At 41.2% G+C, this 24,075-nt stretch overlaps 2 protein-coding genes across 9 annotated transcripts in view; one reads left to right on the forward strand and one right to left on the reverse strand.

Moving 5' to 3' along the window:
* The first annotated feature begins 1,040 nt into the window (after nucleotides 1–1,040).
* LOC120729083 lies at nucleotides 1,041–3,493 on the forward strand. 2 transcript variants are annotated; one of them, XM_040024518.1, is made up of 3 exons: nucleotides 1,041–1,541; nucleotides 1,687–1,827; nucleotides 1,980–3,493. In XM_040024518.1, the coding sequence occupies exons 2-3, from the start codon at nucleotides 1,704–1,706 to the stop codon at nucleotides 3,215–3,217; spliced, it is 1,362 nt and encodes a 453-aa protein (XP_039880452.1). In that variant the 5' UTR covers nucleotides 1,041–1,541; nucleotides 1,687–1,703; the 3' UTR covers nucleotides 3,218–3,493. The 2 variants fall into 2 exon arrangements, with proteins under 2 accessions (XP_039880452.1, XP_039880453.1); XM_040024519.1 differs by lacking the exon at nucleotides 1,041–1,541 and having other exon boundaries at nucleotides 1,556–1,827.
* A 4,435-nt stretch (nucleotides 3,494–7,928) lies between these two features.
* LOC120729082 (activating transcription factor 7 interacting protein) overlaps nucleotides 7,929–24,075 on the reverse strand; it is a 32,666-nt gene continuing 16,519 nt past the window's right edge. For 2 of the 7 annotated variants that reach the window (XM_040024515.1, XM_040024516.1), the window contains exons 2-14: nucleotides 18,088–18,140; nucleotides 16,684–17,199; nucleotides 16,093–16,546; nucleotides 15,048–15,229; nucleotides 14,679–14,816; nucleotides 14,483–14,554; nucleotides 14,321–14,391; nucleotides 12,618–12,682; nucleotides 10,386–11,066; nucleotides 10,196–10,297; nucleotides 10,021–10,098; nucleotides 9,783–9,865; nucleotides 7,929–9,519 (exon numbers count right to left, since the gene is read on the reverse strand). In XM_040024515.1, coding sequence (XP_039880449.1) covers nucleotides 9,058–9,519; nucleotides 9,783–9,865; nucleotides 10,021–10,098; nucleotides 10,196–10,297; nucleotides 10,386–11,066; nucleotides 12,618–12,682; nucleotides 14,321–14,391; nucleotides 14,483–14,554; nucleotides 14,679–14,816; nucleotides 15,048–15,229; nucleotides 16,093–16,546; nucleotides 16,684–17,193 — 2,898 coding nt within the window. In that variant the 5' untranslated portion in view covers nucleotides 17,194–17,199; nucleotides 18,088–18,140 and the 3' untranslated portion in view covers nucleotides 7,929–9,057. The other 5 variants (XM_040024514.1, XM_040024512.1, XM_040024513.1 and 2 more) reach the window with 5 other exon arrangements.

Raw genomic sequence — 24,075 nt, forward strand, 5'->3', positions numbered from 1 at the left:
GAGGAGTTACAATGAGAAGTTAAAAAAAAAATACTTCTCAGCCAATGACCCTGCTTCAGTTTGGAGAGACCTGCAGCACATTCTAGTAACAGGAGTCCATCCCCCCTCTGTGAAGAGGATCCTCAATTGACTGACGACCTTAACACCTTCTACTGCAGATGTGAAAGACAACTATTCACACCTCCCTTATGCTCACCCTCACATCCACACAAAAAGAACCAGCAGCCCTCACTCCCTCCCCTCTGACCCCCTGCCTACATTAAAGATCTGTGAAGAGGATGTTTGTCTGCTCTGCCAGAGACGGAACACCGGGGGCTCCAGGACAGTTTGCCCCCTTTGTATCTGAGACTCTGTGCTGACCTATTGCCCCCTCCCCCCATCATCTTCACCCTGGTCTTTAACAGATCTCCACCATCATCCTGCCGCCATGATGTCTGTTGTCATTAAGTCCTTTGAAAGACTAGTGTTAACCATACTTGCCAACCTCAGAATTAGTGAGAGATTCACAAGGGCTGTTGTGTGTGTGTGTGTGTGTGGGGGGGGGGGGGTAAATACATTTTACAGTGTTTATTTATCGCATAAAACGTTAAATGTCACCGTTGTAAACAACTTCCCGAGAGATTAATAAAGTTAAATTGATTTAATATAATCGAATAACTTTAATCTCAGCCAAACCGAGTTACTCACGAACAAATAAAACACTGAAAAAGCCAAACAATAACATTTTTAAGTTGTCAAAGTGACTTATATATCATGTTTAACCCGAGTAGCGAAAGACCGCGGGGGTTTGAAAACGATGTGTCGGGAGTTTGGTGTTCTCGCAGGCCCAGATATTTGAAGTTCACACAGCTACATTCTCACCTGAAAATATGTTAAAAGTTTATTTTGCGACCCTGAAAGAGTAATAAGAGGAATATTAAAACTAAGTAGCTGCCGCCATTGTTGGAAACTGGAATTGGCAGGGCCGCGCTATGAATTCTGCGATATGGCTTTTCAATTTTGTTGTCCGGGTGGAAAATCGGGAGAAATTCGGGAGAATGGTGGCTCCGGGAGATTATCGGGAGGGGCACTGAAATCGGCAGGGAGGCACGTATGGTGTTAACACTCCTGAAAGACATCAAAGAAATCCTGCTGGAACCCCTGCAGTTTGCCTACTGGCCAAACAGGCGAGCCAAGGATGCAGTCTTTGGAGGCCTTTGGAGCGTGATGTCACGGGAGGGGGCGTGGCCAGGATTTTTGGTTGAGGCGCCATATTTCTGGGTCAAAAAAAGCGCTAGCGAAAGAGGAGCGAAAGCACACGGAGAACATTAGCTATGGTTCGTACTTGCTGTGTAATCGGTTGTAACGCTAGTTCGCGCGACCGGCAAAGGAACAAGTCTGAAAATGGTTTATCTCTTCATTCTTTCCCCACCTGGAAGCAACATGAGGGAGCTCATGTTGCGGATGTAACCAAAAGACGGCGTCTAGCCTGGATAGCAGCTGTGAGAAGACCTCTTCCATCTCCAAACATCTGTTGGTGTGCTCCAGACATTTTCAGTCCGGTAAGTTCTAAATATGTACATATCAAGCTTTATAGCCTATTAGTTTTAATGTTGATGCGCTCAGAGGTCAAACATCCTATCCAGTAAATTCGCAGACATACTTTCTATGTATAGATACGCTAATATTATTTTTGCATAATTGTAGGTAAACCAGCCTATGTAATGGATGAGACAAATCCTGACTGGGTTCCAACGCTCCATATGGGGCACTCTGAAATCCTAACATCTAATTCTGACCGTCACAGATGGCGAACGCAACGAGAGCAACAAAGAGCGGCAGTCGGAGGTAAAGACCACCACCACCCCCCCGATCCTAAAATTAAAAAAGTGCTCTCACTGTCCGGCAATCATCACATAGCGTTTTAATTAATCATGCGCCCTTATTTGGAATACTGCTGAACATTTCCCTTTTGTGTGTGTACTCTTTGTATCTGACAGGCTTTCATAAAGGAGTAGTAGAGTGTGAAGGTGAGGCCTGTGCAGCAGTTACACATGAAGAGCAGCTCAAGTTGGACACGACAGAAGACCAACACCATAGTCACCTTGCCAAGGAGGCTGTGGGCCAGAGTTGTGTTGGACAAGTGGAGGCCGAGTTAGCAACTGCAAATGTAGAAAATCTTGATCTGACAGTAAGACACACAGAGGCTACAAGACAGACGAAGGATTGTGTGTGCTGTGAACAGAGCAGAGCAGAAGTAAACCGGCTGTTGGAGGAGAACAGGAAGCTTCAATCACAACTGAAAAAGACAGAGCTGAATGAACATTTTTTAAAGGATGACATGGAAAAAGTAAGATATTACACTGGACTACCTTGTTTTGCAATTTTACTGGCCGTGTTTGACAATGTAAAAGCTTTCCTGCCAGCGTCACAGAAACTGTCGCATTTCCAAATGCTATTACTCACACTCATGCGTCTCAGACTTGATCTTCCTGTCCAGCATCTTTGTGATCTATTCAATGTTTCCCACAAAACTCTGTCTTCTGTCTTTACCGATATCATTGATGTTTTGTATGCCCGCTTAGGAGCCTTGGTGCACTGGCCAGAGAGGCACTGTTTACAGGCCACAATGCCCCCTCAATTTATTGGAATTTTTGGAAAACGGGTAGCCATCATTGTAGATTGTTTTGAAATTCGTACAGAAAGACCATCAAATTTAAAGGCACGTGCACAAACATACTCTCAGTATAAGGGTACACACACCATGAAATACCTCGTTGGGATTACACCTCTTGGTGCAATTTCATTCATTTCCAAGGAGTGGGGTGGGAGTGCATCAGACAGACATATCACAGAGAACTGTGGTATTCTTCAAAGGCTGTTACCAGGGGATGTAGTTTTGGCTGACAGAGGCTTTGACATCAGAGATCCTGTGGGAATGATGTGTGCGGAGGTTAAGATCCCTGCATATACAAAGGGCTTCTGTCAACTCGATGCCAGGGACATAGAAGATACGAGAGCTATTGCCCACCTAAGAATTCATGTTGAGCGAGTAATAGGTACTTTGCGCAATAAGTTCAAAATGCTGCATACCACCATGCCAGTCCGTCTACTTCTTCCATGTGAGGGTGAAGATGTGACCCTTCTTGATAAAATAGTGAAGGTTTGCTGCGTTTTGGTGAACATGTGTCCCAGTGTGGTGGTAAAACCAGGGACAACTGAAACTTGCTCTTGTTAAAAATTCGTAAACGCGTGCTGTATGTATTGTGATTATTTCTCTTAAGACATAGTAATTTCAAGACAGTTGGTAGTGCGTTATGTTATAAAAACGTTGTCATTACATTAATGTATTTGTAAACTGTAACTGACACTTATTCGTCACTGTAACTACTTTGATCGCCTTTGAAGTTGTAATAAAAGTAATGAAAGGCAAGAAAAAAAATCTTTTGTTTCTTTATTTACATTTTGTAAAGTGGTATTTTGTTAGTACAAAATTAGTAAAAGCAAATTGTGAACATGTCTAGGCACATCAGGCATAAAACAGACCCCAGAAAGAAAGAATTAGATCAGAGCTGCACTACGCATAGAGAAAAATTTCCGAAGAAGTTCAGGAAGGCACTGTTTTTTTTTTTTTTTTTTTTTTTTTTTTTGAAGAACTGTGCTTTCTTCAGTCGTGGTTCACAGAAGTCTACATCAGGGAAGATGCTAACCACAGCCATGTCTCTTTGGGTCCATACAATGAGGTCACAGTGCTTGGCGCTGGTCACGAAGATTTGTGTTTGCACTTGACAGTAGTAAGAGTGCGTCCTCTTTAAAAGTGAAGTCCATTTGCAGCTAACTCCAGGCAGAAGTCTTTATCCTGCGCATCCACTGCCTGCTTAATGCTGTCCGTTCTGTATTTAAAAGCACGCTTTCCCACAACATTCACACATAGTGAGTCCATCAGGAGATGCTCCAAGTTCAGGAAAACGTGTGTTCACAATAAAACCGCACAAACGAACCTGCAGATAGTGGTGAAGTGCTGCAATTTTTTTCGGTGTAGGCCTTTCGTGCGTCCTCCTCATGTTCCATTCCGCATCTTGTTTGCACAATACACATAGACTTTTCAGGGTAGCACACACGATTAACCACGCTTTGGGTGGGAGTTTCTAAACTTGTGGCAAATACAGCGTGCCTCACCGAAGCTGTGATTCTCCCTGCACGCCATCGAAACCAATCAGGGCTCTTGTGCTGAAGTCTTGTGTGTCCTTCAATAGCTTCTGCCTGCTCTCCAGTAACTGTTGCAGCATTTTTATACCTTACACAGTGCAGCTGTAGATCAGAAAGGCCAAGGTCAATCGATCAATCGCATTCAACTAGACTCAAGCTGACTTACCTTTTGTTTGAAAAACGACGTACTCACAGTTTGTCTGCTGCTTTTCTACCTCTACAGTAATCACTGCACCTCAGAAGAACCATCTGTGAAACTCCTAAAGTTTGTGGATGACACCACTATCATTGGTCTGATCCAAAATGAGGATAAATCAGTGTATAGTTAGGGAAGCAGATAAATTGGTCCACTGGTGCAGTTAGAACCACCTGAAGTTGAACCCGCTCAAAACTGTGGAGATGACGGTGGACTTTTGAAGAACCCAACAAACCTTCCCACCTTTTGCCATCCTCAACAATACAGTAGTTACTGTGGATCACTTCAGATTCCTAGGATCTACCACTTCACGCGATCTAAAGTGGTCCTCACATATAGAATTTGTCTGGAAAAAGTTGCGGCAAGTCAGAAACTTAACCCTGTCATAGGGTCATCTTCTTCACTGCCTTCATCCAGACAGTCCTGTGCAGATCTATCGCTGTCTGGTTCGGCTCAGCCACGAAGCAGGACAGCGCCAGAGTGCAACAGACAATCAGTCTGGAGACAGGATCATCGCTGTGGATTTTCCCTCCAGAAGGACAGAAAACATCTCTGCAGACCCCTCACGTAATTTTGATGAGCCCACGTAAATTGTAGCCTCGGTTTCCTGTTCTTAGCGGACAGGTATGGCAGAAGTTGTGGTCTTCTGCTGCTGTAGCCCATCTGCTTATAGGCTCGACAAATGTTGTGTTCAGATACGCTCTTTTGTATACTTTGCTTGTAACAAGTGGATATTTGAGTTATTGTTGCCTTCCAACAATGACACATTGCTGCTGGCCATCTTGCTGTTTTTATTTTTCTAGCTTATGGCAAAACCCTTAACTTCAACCCAGGATCTGACTGAAGGCCTAAGCACTAAATCTTTTAAGGCAGCAAATGGTGCTGTCTCAGTAGTATTTGAGTGTGAATTCATAAGGGCTCAGAATGATATGAATCTCGACAACCCCAATAGTTTCTTGATACTTGCAGTTGGATTGGAAGTTAAGATTGTTTACTTTCTTTATGGTGAAAGAATTGAATTGTTCCATTTGAAACCTTGCCTTGCTTATGTGGATAGCAAATAAATGTCAAACATCAATGTACTTCTAAACAAAGAAAAAAGGTAAACAAACTCAAAATGTAATGAAGGGCACGCTACAGTCATCTGTAATCTCTTTGTTGGTTTTAAATATCTACCTGGATGTGAGCTTGTTTACATTGTAATTTTCCACAGTTTTTTCTAAGACATCCACTCACTCCTGTATGGCATAACAAGTGGGCAATGACTTTAGGCAAAATTTGCAGAAACACTCATTCAACCCTCAGCCTTCATGGACTGAGAGGACTCAAAGGCCAATTATACCTGCACGCTGCTTGTCTGGGTGGCGACACCTATCATTTGTAGAAGAATACTTCAGCAAATTCTCACGTCCTCAGTTCTCAAATGGTGATGGGCTGTATAGTGACATGATTGTTTGTGAGTAGTAGAACCAATGCAGTAACCGTAAAAAGCCCCTGAGTCAAAGTCTGTAAGTGTGGAGATTGAATCAAGCCTCTGTATGACCTGGAAGAACCAAAGCCATCACTAAGGTCGGACCTAATTAAATGTTTCCATGAAGGCTGGTACCCATCCAAGGTGAAGCCAGTGAATGTGATGTTATAGCCTGTACAGCTCAAAGTTCCAACACTGGCTCGTACAGACCATCGAGAAGACTCCATTAAGCTCCAATTTCAATTTTGTCACTATTCCCTTCAAGGTACTTTTCATGAGCAGTGCTGCGCCACTTCCAGCAACCTTGCTACTTCCATTTTTTTTTTCTATGGATGTTCCGTACTGACCAACTGCATGTTCACATTTGCAGTGCACATTGTATCATATCCATCAAAACAGTGGGCCTCAAACCTGGATCTGAGCGAGGAAGGTGGTTCTGTGATGAATGTGCACAACTGTACAATGGGAAAGTGCCACAGTTCAGATCTTTTGTCCCAAATTTTCTCTCTCGGACCTTTCATAATGTTACAGTCTAGAGATATTTTCCAGGTCTAGTTTTATCTCTTGATGCAATGCCCTCAAAATTCCACTCATCCACTGAGGACTGTCTGTCTCTTGAAGGCACAGCTTATCACCAGTGATGATCCTCAACATGAAGATTGAGCTTGACACCTATTTTGCTCACTGTGCAAATTTGAGGTCCATGAAAAAGTCAAAAATGCAATGATACTAAAGACTTTGACACAGTGATTTAAAAATTTCAGATGTCATCTTCCAAGGCTTATATTGATGCAGCACTCTTGGATCCAGGCATGTCTTGTCACAGCCTAATCTGGTGAACTAGTCTCTCCCTCTGCCAATCACTTCCAGAGGACCACTTAGCTTATCTGTCTTGATTTACCATAGTTGATTTTATCATATTGCAGTGAGCTTAGTCTATTGCACTTCAGATTTTCTGGACTGAGTTCCTCCATCCTTCATTTCAGCATTTTCATCTAATCTTACCAGGGAAGTGCACTTCCATATACCATCCCTGAAGCCAGGACTTTTTAGTAGATTAGCAGGACACTAATCAGAAAGTTGGTGGCTTGATCCCTGGCTGCTCAAATCTGCATGCCAACTAGTGAACCCTGATGCATTCATTGGAGTGTGAATGTTACGTAGAAAGCACTTGCGTGCTTGCGCGAATCGATGAATGAGGATTTTAGTATGTAGTGCTTTGAGTGTTCGGAGTAGAAAAGCACTTTATAAGAACGAGACTGCACCTCTTCCACCTAGTCTGTTTATAGATCCTCATCCGAGACATGCCAACGTCAGTCAGAGCTCATGGCCAGCCAATGTACACAGTTTGTCTCAGTCCAAGCTAGTTTCTACTTCCCTTTCTTCCAGACATTGCATTGCCAGTTTCCTGGAGACATGAGACTGTCTTGTTGTTAAGATTCCAAACCAGATCATCTACCAGCCTGGCAATTTTTTTTTACCAGAATGGTTCGTTTCAGTTCCTCTTTCCGCTAAGACTAAAATCAAGTGTATTCTTCTTTTGACCAGCTTCCACAGGTCAAAGCCCAAGAACTCTTTAACGAGGCAGTCTGAGAATCAATTTCTGCTTTGATTTTAATGGGGTTGTGCAGCTAGTCCCACTAGAGAAGGATAGGTAGCACATTTGAGCAGTGGTTAGCACTGTCGCCTCACAGAAACAAGGTTCTCCGCTTGAACATTATGGTCAGCCGGTGCACTCTGCATGTTCTCCATGTGGTTCATTGGGTTTCCATTTGCAGTCCAGAGACAGCTTTGTTAAGGTTAACTAGCATCTCCAAATTATCTGTCTCTCAATTCATCTTAGAGAGGGCTCCAGCCCAGCCATTTAAAATAAATGGACTTGTGGATGGCTTCAGGGACCAATCTTAAAACCAGCCAGCCAGACTTGTGCCAAAATAACGGAGTGGTTACAGCTGTTTAAAGCATTTCAATAATCCTCTTGATGCCTTCACAAGGATTTATCCAAATAGTTGTTCTGATCTTGTTCTCGCATTTGAAGAACACCAGTATAAGACATCCACTGAGTCACAGGACTGCCATCTGACAAGGTTTATTGTGCACATTCAGAGACAATAACATAACCTTTTTGATTTTGGTCCCCACATGACTATATTTTCTGTATCCTGTTACCAAAGTCCATGTCTTTGTTGGGCATTGGTTTTCTGCTTTGTGGTTTCTGTATGGTCCGAGCCACACAGGCTTAATGACCACTCTGTAATCATCCGGCAACCACTGGTAATGAGGTTAAAAAATATATATATATATATACACATGTTCCCTGAACCCCTGACCAGTTGGGAGCTGGTGTTGACAGTTGCTTTGAGATCGATTGCTGAAGCCTCATTCACATAGGCCTAGGGATCAGTCAGTGACCCACTGGCAACCCCAGGTTGTTTAGGAAAAGTATGTATCCCGCAACCAGCTGGTGAGTGGTTGCTGGCAGTCGCCACTGTGTCGGTGACGATTTGACTGCACAAATTGGGCAATCACAAGAACGTTGTGGATGCAGCACTCTTTGAAACAGATTTCACTTAGCATCACCCACAAACCTCTAGGAACAACTTGCCAATCCTATGGGAACTACAAAGGATAACTACAAAAGGAGTCATCCAGGCTCTCTAGGCCTAGGTGACTAAAGTCTAACTGCAGAGGAGTGCTATGGCATTAAATACAGAATATTTAATCTGTCGCTGACTTTAATAAAACCTCTTTATTATGCTTGTGAAAGTCTGGTTGCCAGACAAAACTTACAAAAGTTATCATTCCGTTTCTACCACACATTTATACATTTCTGTGCAATTTAGTTTACATGGGAAAAAAAATCCTGTCAAGTAAAAGAGGAAGAAAAAAAAAAGAAAAAGATCTGGGTCTGAAGATCAGGAGCGAACAACACAAATACCTGATCTGGCAGGAGGGGCAAACTTTTTCAACTTATATACACAACAGCTTAAGTCACAAAAAACACATTACATATGATGAGTCAGACAAAACCAACCGTTTGCCACTTGAACTCTCCAAGTCAGTTTGTTGCCCAGTTGTTATATGGGAAGACATTTACAGGTGTTTGTTTTTGTCCAGCGTACAATATTTCAGTTCCTAACACAAAACAGGTGAAAAGTCATAAACTATCAAAGGCAAAACGCTATGTCTTTTCTGTAACGGTTCAACTAGAGCTGGAACTGATGACATTTGTGCACTGAGGTTCGCAGAAAGAGCCAAAGCGCCCATATACATCTTTGGCTCGAACAGCAAAGTGATACGTGGAGCCAGACTGGAACTGGGTCAGCGTACAGGCCATAGGCAGTGGAAGGGCCTTCACCTCCCCAATTTTCTTCCAGTGCTGCTGAGATGCATTGCTGTTAGAGTTATCTTGATGAAAGGCATAAAGGTGATAGCTTTCTACAGCTGCGCAGGTCCGATCAACTTCTCCAACACACCAGGAGAGCACTATACCAGTCTGACTCTGCACCAGCTTTAGCTGAGGTTGTTGAGGAGGTGAGGTCCGTTCAGCCTCTGGGGGTAAGCGTGATGGTGCGGGTGCAGGAGGGAGCGGTGGAAGCGCCATGCTGGAGCCTCGAGTTGGTGTAGTAGTAGTGGTTACACTGCGGGATTTTAATGGAGTATCCTGCAAAAAAAGAAATCTGGTGTCACAGCTTGTTCTTTCCTTTTAGTTGTGGCAAAAGGATCATTCGTGCTTGGATAACTCCCAAAACAGCTAACAGCTGTAGTTTTCAACAGAGAAAAATCTAATAATAGCTTTAGAAACCAACCATCAGCAAATCATGCTAAAATAACAATTCACCAAGACTTAAACATGGAAGTTACAGAACAGAAAAGTAGTGAAGTGCATGTATGAAAAATATTTAGAATCCAGTTCTAAAAGCTCACCACTGGGGGGCGGTGATGTACTGTCAACTGAGGATTGCCAGAACTGTTCTGATTGCTTAGAGGGGATGCTCTTGCTCCTGTATCTGAAAACAAAAGCACACAAAACAAGAAACTCAGATTATATGTATAAGTTAGAATTAAAGCACAGGATACATATGCATAGGCATGTCTAAATTACTAGATACTTTATAATTTGCCAGAGTGATAAAATTTGCTTAGTGTAATTTGGTGCTCTTACTGTTGTGGATGCTGATGACTGGGTTAGTGCGTGGGCTCGGTGAGGGAGTTGTAACAGTAGCATTCTTCACTCCAGTCACTGAAAACCATAAAACATAACATAATTAGCCTTAATAACATATATTAGGGGAAGTAAAAACAAAACAAAACAAAACAAAAAGTTCGCCAACTCTAACCTTGGACATCATCATCGTCCTCGGTGAGGTCAATTACAGAGCCTTTGGGTCGTGCCGCTGGTGCAGCTGCTTTAGATGTAGCGGTTACTGTAACTTGGTTGTCTGAGAAATACAAAACAATCTAAATTTAGTACCAAGTTAAGGAAAATGAAATGTCAGCAGCACCTCCGTGCTCTTCAGTCACCCTCACCTGTCTTTGATGTCAAAGACATCCCCTGTGGAGGTCCTGGAGCAGTGGATCCGGTTGCTGCTGGCCCAGATGTTGTAGGTGAAGAGACTGAAGACATGGCCCCGACTACAGAGACAGACTGAGCTGGTGTCCTGGCCGTGGTCACAGATACCCCAGCATGGGGTGTAGTTATTCCACTTGCACCGCCTTGATACACAGCACGAGCAAGAGAGATCTGGCCAGAGGACATCTGGGCACTGGAGCCATGGAGGGCTGGGACAGTGGCCACGGCTGGTGCCGAGGCTGTGGCTGTGGTCGTGACAGATGCAGGCTTGAGTATAAACGTGGCGGTAGAAGCAGTGGTTTTGGACTTGTTCAGTGAGCTGGCTGCAGACAAAGACGAGACGGGGATGTTGACCAGTGTCCCTGCCTGGCCGTTCACTGATAAAGGCAACTGGATGAGAAGCGGCTGGCCTGTAGCCATCATGCTACTCCCAGGGGCAGTCTTCAAGAGGAGGGTGCCCGTTTGACTCTGGGTGGTACTGCCAGTGGCCAAGGTGGAGGTGGGATTAGAGTTGGAAGTTATCAGCTGGAGGATAGGGGTCTGCTGAACCATGGCAGTTGAAGTGGAGGTGGGAGTTGGAGCTGAAGCTGCAGCGGGGGCTGAAGCTGCGGCAGGGGTTGCGGTAGGAACTGGAACTACTGGGGTGGGGGGGGGGGGGGGGGAGAAGAGACTTGTTAGAAGAGACTTCAAAATATCTGCACAGGGTACACTTTTGCTCAAAAGACTGTCAATCATTTGTTAATTGTTAGTAAAGGTGATGGCAGTTAAAAACCCATCCCAGCATGACATGGACAAAAGATTTTGAGACATCTATGCAAAAATACAACATGCAGACAAATTCAATGACACTTTTCCACACTGCTCCTGGAAAACATGAAAGGTAAGATGACCTATTTTCTGTAATTCTGTCATGGTCAATAAACTTCCAATTACAAACATGGCTTCTTAACAGGAATAAACATTAAAGAGCAGCCAGAAGTTTGATACGCTCACTTTCGCGGTGTTTATGTAACCAACTCAATTAACATTGCTGAAAATTAAAACTAGGCAATATTTTTTTCCTATATGTAATTGGCTACATTGTAAACACTTACTAAGAAGTCGACTGTTTTCTTATTTCTGAGGGTTTCGGTGTATTGTGAAAACTAAATTAAAACAAGACTTCTCAAAAAAAAAAAAATTGTGAAAACTAATCAAAATAAAATAAAGAGAGTAGGAGAAAGTTTAGTACTTATAATGTTTGGTAAAAATTGTATCCATTTTCAGAAAGTTCAGTGTTTTTTTGATTCTAACTGCTGTACTGATTTTCTTAAATCTTGTCTCGGACATGAATAATTATAAAGATCCAAACTAAGTGTAAAACAAATAAATACTAAAACAAACTAACTAGACGGAATTTTAAACAAAAGGTTAAAATGAAAGAAAAATAAAAACTAATTAGAAAATACAAAATTATAATAACTATAACACTTTCCTGAAGAAAAAAAACAAAAAATAAAGAATAAAAAAAAGAGGCTTTGACTCTGCTGTTTACAAAAGTCTCACCACTATTTGCAGCACATGCAGCAGAGTATGCATCAGAACTGAGCAAACTATGGTGCAAAGTTGAGCCATGTCTTCAAAATAACACAACAGATAGTTTACTTCACAAACCTATCAGATCTGCCATAAAGAAATCTGCCAAATCAAACATGCAGGGATCTCTGCTGTGGAAACCGCTCATAAATAACGAAGCAGACAAAAGCAACTTTCTGTTGCTAGAAAGTAAATAGATAAGGACAAGTCTAATGTGCCATTTGTTTAACTGTGTAAGTATGCATTAGGGATATAGTATACTTTGGCTATTATTTGAAGATCACTCTAAACTGTTCTGAAATGACTGCATTGTTGTGTCAAATCCTAGCTTTATCTGTCACAGCTTGCACTGGATCCCATTTTCATTTATTGTTTAGCCAATACACCAATACCTGAATTTGTACTACCTAAAACCTGGGAATAGGTCCCAAATATCCAACACTGGTCAGGCTTCAAGTACACACAAAGAACGAACAACATGCAAACCCACATGAAGAAAAAAGCTAAAGTTTCAAAACTCCCACAAGAAGCCATTAATTCTGTCAAAGAACAAACAAACAAAACGCACACAACATTTACCATAAAAAAATTAAAGACAGATCTTTGTTACTCACCTGCTGTGCTGGATGAAGAAACAGTTGTAGATGTCTGCTTTACCTCCATGGAAGTCCAGCCTGGCCTGTTTAGAAAGATTGCTGATACTTAGAGTTGTTGACACTTGAAGTTGCTTATGTCCTTTACAGGATGAAGACTGAATGAGGTAAGGTGCTGACATTTAGATTTATTCCATGTAACACAGTCATCTTTGTGGTAGGACCGCAACTCAAACTTAAAGCGTGTGTCTGAGTTTTCACAAAATCATTCATCGGTATTTAACTGCAGTTCGCTCTCTTCAAGCATGGTGCCAACTTCACAAAGTCTGTCAGCAGAGATTAATATCCTTTTCAACATGATAATTTTTAAGAACACCTACAAAGATCTAAGTGACTGGAGGGTGATATTTCGACAAAATGTTTATATATGTTCTACCACGAATAATGACAATTGTCCCAGTATGCTTCAGTTCCTGTGGAGTTCAAGCGTCAAAACGACATGCCAGTTCTTTCCTCGTACTCTCGAAAAAACTCCGGCCTTCTCTTTACTCGCAGTATTTCATTGATAACGTCTCGAATTTCTCTCCACTTTTCACAAGACAGCACAGGAAATCGACGCTCAATGTACATCCTCATTGCCCTCCTCAAGTTTACAGGCAAGGCCTCTTTGCCCAATAATCCAACGTAGTTGACCTTTGCGACCCAGTCACAGTAGACATCGTATGGCACTAAGTAGCGGAAAATGTACGAGGCGTATCGGTCAGGTCTTGGGTTCCCTGAGCTTCTCTTGCAGTTGTGGTAGAGCACGTTTTCCAAGTGCGAGGGAATCGTGCGGAGTTTAATGTCTGCTCTGCATTTCCCTTCATTGTACTCTGCCAGCTTTCTCGCCATGGCAACATGGCGGGACATATCTGCTTCCTCTTCCTCCTCCATTTCCTCGTCTTCTCCCTCCATCTTGACAGACAGTGCCGGAGTCTTATCAACAGAGGGCACCAATCCCTCTCTGGGCACCTCAGGCTGCGGCTCTATTGTCTGTCGACGGAGCACGCTGTTGGGAGGAGAGGTGCAGTTTTAACTACACTCTGCACTGCCTGAAGAAACGCTCAGGCTTCATATTGTAGAACGTCACAAGACTCAGGACCTGGACCCATGTGGGGTTACTTTGCAGGTGCAAAACACACACTAGGGCATGTGTTTGTTTATTCCAAACAAGTCTTTAGAAATATTTGGAGCGAAATTAAGACTTTCAAAAAGATGGTCCTGACAAACCGAACAAGGGACATGGATTCTTGTTTCCAAAAAAGTATGGATTTAGAGGACGTAAAGATTGATATTCTGTCCATTTGTTTGTAATCTAGTGATTACACTTAGCAACCCGGGACAATGTCAACTATTCACAGTGTAACGGTTTCGTGTGTAGTAAGTACTTGCTTTAGTCCGGTATTGTCACGTTCATACAAAAGCAAAATTATATTCACACAAAATATCATCATGCACAAACTGCTGTATGATTCAAAGATTACATGTTTAAATACACTGATGCTGTCAGTTTTGAAACCTCCAAATCAGACTGATAAGTGGACTGTCAAAAGGTGTTAACTTCCACTGAAGGGACTAAAATGTCTTTTAAAAAAGCCATGGAGATTTGCCTCTCAAATATATGACTTAACATACAAAGCATAGCTGACAGGGATCTAGACTGAAAATGAGTCCTGAACACTTACCGCTGAGCTTGTGGGTTATTTGTAACCGCTGCAGTTTTGGCAGCAGTAGCAGCAGCAACAGCAGCAAGTGCCTGTAGAAAACAAATAAGAAGTTTCAACATTTTTCATCACCCGCATGCCAAATGGAAACATTTTAACAAGTTACAAAAAAAAACATCTTACCTCCTGTTTCCTTTTATTCTCTGATACCTGATTGGCCTCTCCAAACTTTTTTGATAGTCGGGCAATCTTGGCCTGAAGAGAAACACCAAGTAGACTTTAGATACTTGTCAAATGGAAGCAGAGTATCTTCCAATGCCCAACATGTTCTCCTTATGGGACAAATTTAATTTCACATAAAAAGTTACCCTGCACTCACTTGGAGTGTGTTAATGGCGGCTTGGTGTTTAGTGGCGCAGTCAATTTTGTCTACTCTGTCCTTCAGCTCTTGGAAATGTTTGTCGAAAATGGTGAGCTCCAACACCTTCAATCGCTCCTCCACTAACTGCTGCACAATCTGCGAAGAAGAATGAGGTGAAAGGGATGAAATGTTAGGAAAATTGGTGAAGAGAAACTTATATTTATCCAAGCTCAGCTATATCAGTCAAAATTATTATAATTAAGGCCACAGAGCACTGTGAAAAAAATGAAGTCGGCATCAATTATGCTGTATGTGTGAATGGATTTTATGCAACCAGTGTTTAAAAGCTATTAAAGTAAAAGCATATCTGAATACTCGAATACAAACCTTCCCGAGTTTATGATGACTGCCAGCTTTTGTAGTAATTTTAAGTTCCAGTTGGGCCTCCAACTCCTCACGGTCCATCTTGGGCCTCTTACCCTCTATTTTTACAGTTTGCCCATCTTTTTCAGAGCCCTCCGATAAAGTTCGTTTCAGTCCCGAGGTTGAGCTCCTCTCCTCTTTCACTGCTTAGCAAACAAAGACAAACACCAAAATATTTAAACTTAACACAGAACCAGTAACAGTTACTTTCAATAAGAACATTTGTTGGGTCTCCCTTTCAGTGACCTGGGGCCCTCAAAAAGAACTGCATACCTCTGAAGGCTTTATTTTCTGTTTCTATTGATACTGCCATTATGAACGCTGAAGTTATATAAAAGCTGATCAGAGGTTAGTTAGTAATTGAATCAAAGGCATGTCCTAATATAAACTCAGTCCATATTCATATGGACTTTACCAGTGGTTCCTTACTCTGTGACTCAGTTTTCTTTTTTACAAGCTAGCAATAAGAGCCGTTGTTTACATGGTTAACATTTTTCCAGTGTTTACACCTGGTGTTTTTTCTTCTTCTTCTGTTTGTTTGACCAATCAGCATATGAACTGAAGTCTAAACGAATCCCTGTAAACTTACAAAGGGTCCTCTTGTGCTGGATGAGTCCCTACCCTCAAGTAAAAACAACACCAAATATAGAGTACTAACTGCAATCTTTTCCTACTCCTGCAGTCACACAGAAAAAAGGCACAACTTCCTCCAACTCCAAGAACTGCGAAAGAGTTCCACGTATCAAACTGCAATATCATCCAGGAAATTTATTGCAGTAAAATCCTCAAATGATACATTTCCTGTGACAATTTTCCAAAAAAGAAACCACCCAAACCTTCAGGATCAGGGGAAGCTGATTTATCCCATGGTAAAATATGCAAGGATTCTGCATTCTGACTTGAAATCTTACCAAATCATTTATGTTTTGAGTACAGTGTTACATTATCCTATTCACATGTCATGTAGTATATAATTGCTTTTTGCGTCGCAACATCCACCATCTCATACCTGTATCAGATGGTGGAGTGGACGATGGTCGAGATGGCTTTGAGGCTTGTCCCACATTAGTTTTTTCCTTTTTGGGCTCCACTTTTACAGAGCCCACCTCCATCTTTTCCTCACACGTTGAGCCTTTCTTCACATCCGCTTTGTCAGTCTCTACTTCTTTTGTGTCATCATCTTTGATTTCCACTGATTGTTTTTGGTCCGCACAAGAAGAAGCTGGATTGGGTATAGAGCAAGAAGATGAGGAAGAGTCGGAAGTGGTACATTTAGGAGAAGAAGGCTTTTCATCTGGTACTTTGGCTGTGGAAGCCTCAGTGTCCATTTCCTTTGTAGTGTCACTATCTGTTTCCATTGGTTCTGTGAAGTCAGATACTGCAGGTGGCACAGGTGTATCCGAACCTTTCAGTGGGTCCACTGCCAAATCTACAGCTGGGTCCTCTTCTACAGTGTGGTCCTCCTGAGAAAATTAAAAAAGATAACCAATTAAACATTTTTTGGGCTCTCCACTTTCAACACGAACTACAGTATAAACTATTTTTTTTAAATAAATACAAAAGGTATCTGACAGTTTTGTTCATGTTTCCATGCATTTACCTTCTTCTTTTCCTCAGCTGGGATCACCTCAGTGTCTTTTTCCTGTTGTCCCTTGCAGTCTGTTCTAGCTGTGACAGGTTCACTTGATGATGATGGTGTGCCATCTTTCTTCTCATCTTCTTCTACCTTTTTCAGTTCAAAATTTAGAGGATCCACTGGTGATCTCGGAGCAGTCATTTCTTCGAGTCCTTTTGGACTTGAAGAGGGAGGGGAAGGAGACAAATTTAGGGACAGGGACGGTGTGGGAGAGCTCAGAGCGGTCGGAGAGACAGGTGGTGTAGTCTGGGGAGTGTTCAAGTCCAGGATGTTGTTTTGCTCTTTGTCGCCCACTTTTTGTCCGTCCTCTTTATGTGTTCCATTCATCAGAGGTGGTGGAGATGGGTTGGACAAACTTGTACCCACAGTGAGCAAAGTGCTGTGCAGGTTCTCCAGCTGATGTCTATCACTGATCTTCATGGTTTTCCTGGCGCGGAAAATCTTCTTCTTCTCTTCTGTCACAATAACTTCCATCTTTGCCTGTGGAGTAGAGATAATAGATAACATGCATTCAGAAGGGATGAATGAGAACAGACAACACCTAGAGCTGTAAAGTTAATGGCACAGTGTCTTCCGCTAATTAACCTTTCCTGATTCTGATCTTTACGCATTGCACAGTATTGGGTGCACCGTTTCCGAGAAAACACTAGAGGACACTGCAGAGCTCTTTGGCATTAGCTTTTTCTTTCTGGAAGGTTCTTCTGTCACAGCTGTCTCTGCACCAAACTGATGGTTCCTTAGCAGCTCGTTCCTTTACTACAAATTTAACTCAGCATCCAAGCCAAATCACACTCATCCATCTGATTACACATTGCTTCATCTGTCCTACAGTGACTTAAGTCAACAAGCAGCTCAGTAAGCCAGGAAACCTTTTTTCATGGTAGTCAGAAAAGCTAAACTTGCTTCTGCAAATCCCCTCTACCTCACTTTTCTGAAAAACCTGTTTACCTAAGCCCCAATCCTGAGAACAGAAGTGGCCCGAGTTAACAACAGCAGCAGCCCAACCTTCCTCCCATCCCCCCATCCTCCTATTGGTTCCCTCGTCAGCAAATCAGAACGGACCCATTCAGGCTGTGCTGGCAGCAGCAAAAGGGTTATGCAAAACATGAAGGACTTTTCGTATAGTTGTGATTGTTGTGCACAATTTACTGTTAAGGCTAGTTGTCACATTCTACAAGGATTCATTTCATGTCTACTTATTTTATATGCGTGGAAGCATGTGTTGATTTTACCTTCATTTTATGGGTGTCAGAAGTAAAAATGAACCTGAGCTGTGTGCAGGAGATACTTTACTTGCAGTAATTGTCTTCTTTTGCACTCATATGTGTTATAATATTAAGTAGCAGAGAAAAAGTATTTAGAACTCACCTTCAAGCCAAAGGGTTCCTGACAATGGACTTAATACAGGACTTGTCGACAACCTGAGGGACAAATGAGAATAATTTGTTAGCAAATTTCATAGAAACTTGAGCTCTAACTGTCTCTTTGGCTTCAAAGTGATATATTTTTCCAGGTCAATATGAATTGCATCAACTAAAAGTGCAATTATGTCAATTACTGTATTTTTTTTTTTTTTTACACACTTATTTATATCCAGATTTAAAACAGCAAACAGTAAAGTAGACTAAGGACACTAAATCCCGGATTTTGATAAGACTGATGCTTCTTCCTTACATTTGTTTCTGCAGTGTAAAATTATCGGTCGTGACCAGGTTTCGCTTACTCATGCTGGTAAAGCAAATGAAATTGCCTTAATTTGGAATTTTTTAGGAATAGTATTTATGACGTGACAAAACTCGATACTATTTTTTTTTTTTTCAAAATTCAGTAACTCAAGGCAAAAATTACTCAAAGATAAACACAATAACATAATATCACAATTATATTTTGGGTGATTATTCAGTTATCTGCTAGCAAGAGGCTTAAGAAGAACACCAATAGAGTGGTGACAAACCGGTGAAGGTCGCCAAAGTGGTGACAAACACACAAAAGGTTAACACAAAAGGACACAAAACAGGAAAGTGGTTTGCCAGAATGATGGACAGAAAAAGATGTTTTACTGCAGAAAGGTTGAACTTAAAAAACAAAAACAAAAAACAAAAGATAATTATGTACAGGTAAGAAAAAAAAAAAACAAAAACATGCAGTCACTGACAGTTTTGTTATATTTTTGGTCTTATTTTTCCCCCAGCTGCCAACATGAGACTGTATTGTTAAGATCAGACTGTCGCTTCTAGTGGTAAAAAGCAAAAACAGACATTCAAATGGTAGGAACCTCAAACAGTCATGTCTTTATACTGGTTTCAGTGCAAAAACACAACATAAAAAGTGGTTACTACATGAGAAACCTTTAAACTCCGACCAGGAAGGAGTAGTAAGCCGTGTCAGTTTCACACTGTAACTTGGTTAGCTTTACTGCTACTGCAGTACTCACATGGTGCAGAGAGAACCGAGGGAAAACAGCCTCAACCTGCAAAAACCTCTCATTTAGCCTTGTGTATGTTGAAGCTTAGCAGGCTGCCACATGTATATGGAAAAACACAAAGACTAATGTGGACTGAGCGTATAGCTCCAGCTTTAATGCTGAGCAGCACAGTGAGATGTTTGCGCACATGTTCAATATGTTAGGCCTTCCCTACTCTGTTTTTACATGAGCATGCATGTTTCCTGCTGTTTTCCTTCCTATTGTTCTAAAAATAAGTAAGGCAGCATTACAATACAATTGCCTAAAAAAGATCTGACCTTAAAAACAAGAAGAATCAGAAAAAAAACCTCCTAAAAAAGCGTTCACAAATATGTGGAGCAGTGAAAACTGCAAGCACAATTATTGGTTTGCTTTACATTCCAGTGTTACTGCACACTGCGCAGAGCCGACTATCCCCCTCCCCCATCCCACGGCCTCATTTACTGCTCCTGGATTTAGTGCAGGAACTCAAAATGGCCGCTGGATCTGTTGTTTAATGTCAGCCCGAGCTCTCAGTAGCTAGCTGAGAAGGATTCTCATTCAGGTGTATCAGGTTGCAGCACAACTCTGCTTAGCAAGAGTTTTCTATTCAGCCTGACACTTCGGCAAGCTGTCACATTGTGAACAAATTGTAGAACATTTAAAGAAAGTGCTAATTAAGCCACACATAATCTCAGTTATTTGCTGATAATATTATTAAAGTGATCTTTAAATCCAACATTTTTATTGCTATAAAAGAAGCAGAAAAAGTATTGAGTCGATTTTGTCAGATTTTATTATTAATCATTATTATGGTCTTTAAAACTGTACACAGACTAAAAAAAAGCGCAGTTCTGTGTATAAACGCTCAGTGTATAGATTTTTAATAGTTGCTTGCAGCTACGAGAACTAGTCATCTTGCCACCGTAAAGTGCAGAAAGCAGTCATAACGTGTATGAGTAGCATCAGGGTGTGGCATTTAATCTTCACTCCAAATTAGGCCAAAAAAGGTAAACACTATTTTAAAAAAAATTATTTATCCTAAATCAGCAGAAACAGCATAGCGTTAATCAAACTTCACACAACAGAAACCCATAGGAAAGCCAACACATGAAGGTTTATAGAATGGAATTCAAATCACTAAATGACGATTCATACAAGTTGTGAATGTTTCCCAAGAGAGAATCCACTGACTACTGAAACAGCAGACACCCACTGTTTCCGTGTCCTTAAAAACACAACTATGTGATTAAACAGAGTTCAACGATCTTACTATGCACAGATGCACTTTTTATTTAACACTTGCTTTTTATTTTTGCAATGCTTTCTAAGCCAGGCTCTGACTAACAGCTTACTAAATATGAACAGCAACTGCTTCATTTGTTTGAAGCTACAGAGGGTGCATCAAAGGAAAGAGACATGGAGAGATATTCAGACTCCATCCTTGGACTTAAACAAATCTTTACTCCAAGTTACAAAATAGCTGCTCATTCCTTTAGAAGTATTCCTTGAAACTCACTGTGTCAGCCCCCGATAAGCGGTCATTAAACTGCCGATTACAAACTCTGTCAATCTCGACTACAAGCATAACTACTTCCAAATAAAGCAGAAGCAAGGTCACTTGCTTTGAGAGACTGGAGAGGAGTTTGTGTTGCAGCAAGAAAACCTCTAACCTTCTTCAGTCTTTTAGCAGCCAAGCAAACAATCAAGACTTGACATTCATACTTTGTGGTTACATGCAACATCAAAACCTTCTCTTTCAGAACATGGAAGAACATCGCTGGTACAGATGGAAGACACGGTCATACTTAATGACATCTTGATCATCAGTTTTCAAGACAACATAAGACAACCTGGCTTAACATCTTGGCCTTTCCACCAACACACGCTGTCGAGCATGTTTGTGACGAAGCGCCAAGTTATTCATCGTCACATCTCTGGCTGACCTACAGATTTCAGTTAATGTTAAATCCCTCGTTACTTTGTTTGTTTGTCCACTGTGCACCATTAAACACTAGAAACAGTGTGTGAGTGTACCACGGGTCAGCATGAACAAATAAACCAGTGAGTTCAAAGAAAACACACGTGTTCATCAGCAACTCGAGCCAAGAAAGCCCGCTTTGGACTAAGACAACACAGTTGGGCAGCTGTGTTATGACAGTATATTGTTATTTGAGATTTACAACTTACATTTTGAGGGGATGATGACAGACTGTCAAAATGCTACCTTTTTGAGTGAAGTAAAAAATCTTTCTTCCTATTAAAATAAAACATAGTTAAAAGATCTTCTAGATCTTCAAGTTAAAAAATCTCATTAGGAGAAGCTAACTTGAGATCTCTTAAAAAGACGTCAACTTAAATCACAGAGAGACTAACTGTTGAAATACTTTAAAAACTAATTTAAAAACCCACAATTTAAAAGCAGGTTATGTAGGATTGGGGCCTACTGACTGTGAAGCAGGCACTGGCTAAGAGGCCAACAGCAGACTACAAAAGAGAGGAGGGGCTCAGTTAGGACCAGTCCATCAAGCACATTGCAGTCATATAAAGTCTTTATAAAGTCTGTACTAGCTATTAATTAAACCATTTTCAAATGAAAAGCCTGTTGAGCACTCCTGACACAGCAACGTGTCTTGTTGCATAACATGAGCCGCTAAATTTTTTCCTCCCTTCCTGCTGTCACAGTAGCAAGATTTATTTACAGCTTGCCATAAATACATGCAAGTTTAATCCTTCTATCATTTTTAAATGTAGCGTAGTGATTATCAATGACAACACTAGCTAGCAGCGCACAGACAGAGGGAAAGTACCCTGCACAGACTGTTGCATGGCAACACCCATCCCCCAACTCTAGCACAAACTAGTCCACTGTATGGAAATCTACAGCCAGCACGGGACAAACCATTTTAACAAAGGGCAGGGGGGGATCTGTCCTTTTATTAAAAACATCACAGGCAGAGGACATTTATGATGAAAAGGTTGAGGGCATTATGTTTATTTGAAAGCACAGTACTTTATGCTGTTCTGTGCTTGCAGTGTTAAAAATATTAAACTGTTTCAATCCACTGTTTTTATGCAATTAAAAATATTAAGCCCTTTCAGGGAAAATTTTACTGCTCCCTCTGGGCTCTCTGCTAAATCTTTGATAGAATTAATCTGAACTGGATACATATATGATCGGCCATGGTTTACTCCAATAACCTGAGGACTTGCTGTTCTTGAGCTGAGCACCGTGTTAGCCACAGTTTTCAACGCTCTCTAATGACTCCTGAGGACCGGAGTCAGACTGTAACATAATCTCACAGGACTCTTCTTGGCCATGCTAAATGCCACACTTTCACACAAAATGTTGAATTTATTAGAAACCAGGGAGGGAGGAACAATAGCTGTTTTAAATTCTTTCCATCGCATAAGTATTAACAGGCGGTGCACTAGTACCTTAGGGATAGGTCTCACAGAAAGCAGTAATTTTGTAATGTTTTCCTCAAGACAAAACATGCAAAAAAAAAAACCCCTCCAAAAAACCTTAAATAAACATGAATTCATATTGTTCAGATATAAACAATTTAAGCCATCTATAATGTAGACAGTGCACACACGTTAATCAGGATCACATTTCCTTTCTGTTCAGTGATAAGATGACCATACATTTGCAGGATGTGTTAAGACCTGATGAAAGGTAGAGGCACCAAAAGGTTTACTGATTTTTTTAATTTGTTGAAATATTTCAAAACCTAGAGCCCCCACACTTTCAAAACAGAACTGGAAAAAAAAAAACCCTAAACCTTTAGACTGTTAAGGCTGAAACTGAAAATCAAACTGAGTGAACCAAACAAAGCCAAACAGCTCAATGCACCAAATCTCTAAAAAAAAAAAAAAAAAAAATTAACAAAAGCCTCAATACTAAACAATGATAGAAATTATTTTTTTGTATGTGTTCACCTTTATCAGGATGACTCTAGAAAATATGGCATCCACTGAAGGTCAGATAAATTACTGAGCAGAGGACGATCAAAGGTAAAGGGGAGGAGTCTATGTTTTTCCTCTAAAGCTACTACGCAGTCTGTGCTAAAGACAAACCAAATAGTAAAAAAAAAAAAGTAAAAAAATAAGTGACATTACATTATATATACACAACCAAATGAAAAGCAACAACACAGAAAACAAATAAAGTCACTAACACAACAAAAAGCAGCACAATGTGCACTTTAGTCTCAGCTTAGCTAGCAGTGCACAACCAGCGCTAAATTGCACACTTTCGACACTCAACCTAGAACAAGCTGCAGCCACCCTCCCCCTCTCTCCATCTGTCTCTTTCACACAGACAGAGACACACACACACGCATACACACAGAAAGGCGCTCTCTCTGGAACAGCCTCTCCCTCTTGCTCATGGGCTGAACCATTCTGCTGTAGGGCGGAAGTGGGGGTGGGGCGTTCAAACAAAGAAAATTTTACTTTATTTCTTTTTGAAGTAATACTGCACTTTCAGAATTACCAAGGAACAACCAGAAGTTTTTTTTGGTTTTATCTAAAATACTACCGCTAGAATGTTCTAGACCCGCTGAAACGTCTTTAATGTCTTCCTAAAACATATCAAACAAGCCAGTTAAGCAATTTTGTACCAAACTGTGTATACAGTCTATTGTTTTTATTGAATGTTAAAAGATTATCTCAGCAAAAAAGGAAAGAAAGTGTGTGTATATATCTTTTATTGAGAATAAATGGTGCTTTCTTAGCCCCAAAGTATCATGCTAGCTGCATCCAGTAAAAAAAAAAAAAAAAAAAAAAAAAAGAGAGCAGAGTCTGACACAATAAGCAGCCTCTACCCGCCCAGCCTCTCCCTCAGCAGGGAGGGCTGCTGTTAAATGAGACTAAACCATTCCTATGCGGGGGTGGTTCCACTACTCAAG

This window comes from Simochromis diagramma, unplaced genomic scaffold (assembly GCF_900408965.1).
Source record: "Simochromis diagramma unplaced genomic scaffold, fSimDia1.1 OVJJ01000302.1, whole genome shotgun sequence".
NCBI lineage: Eukaryota > Metazoa > Chordata > Actinopteri > Cichliformes > Cichlidae > Simochromis > Simochromis diagramma.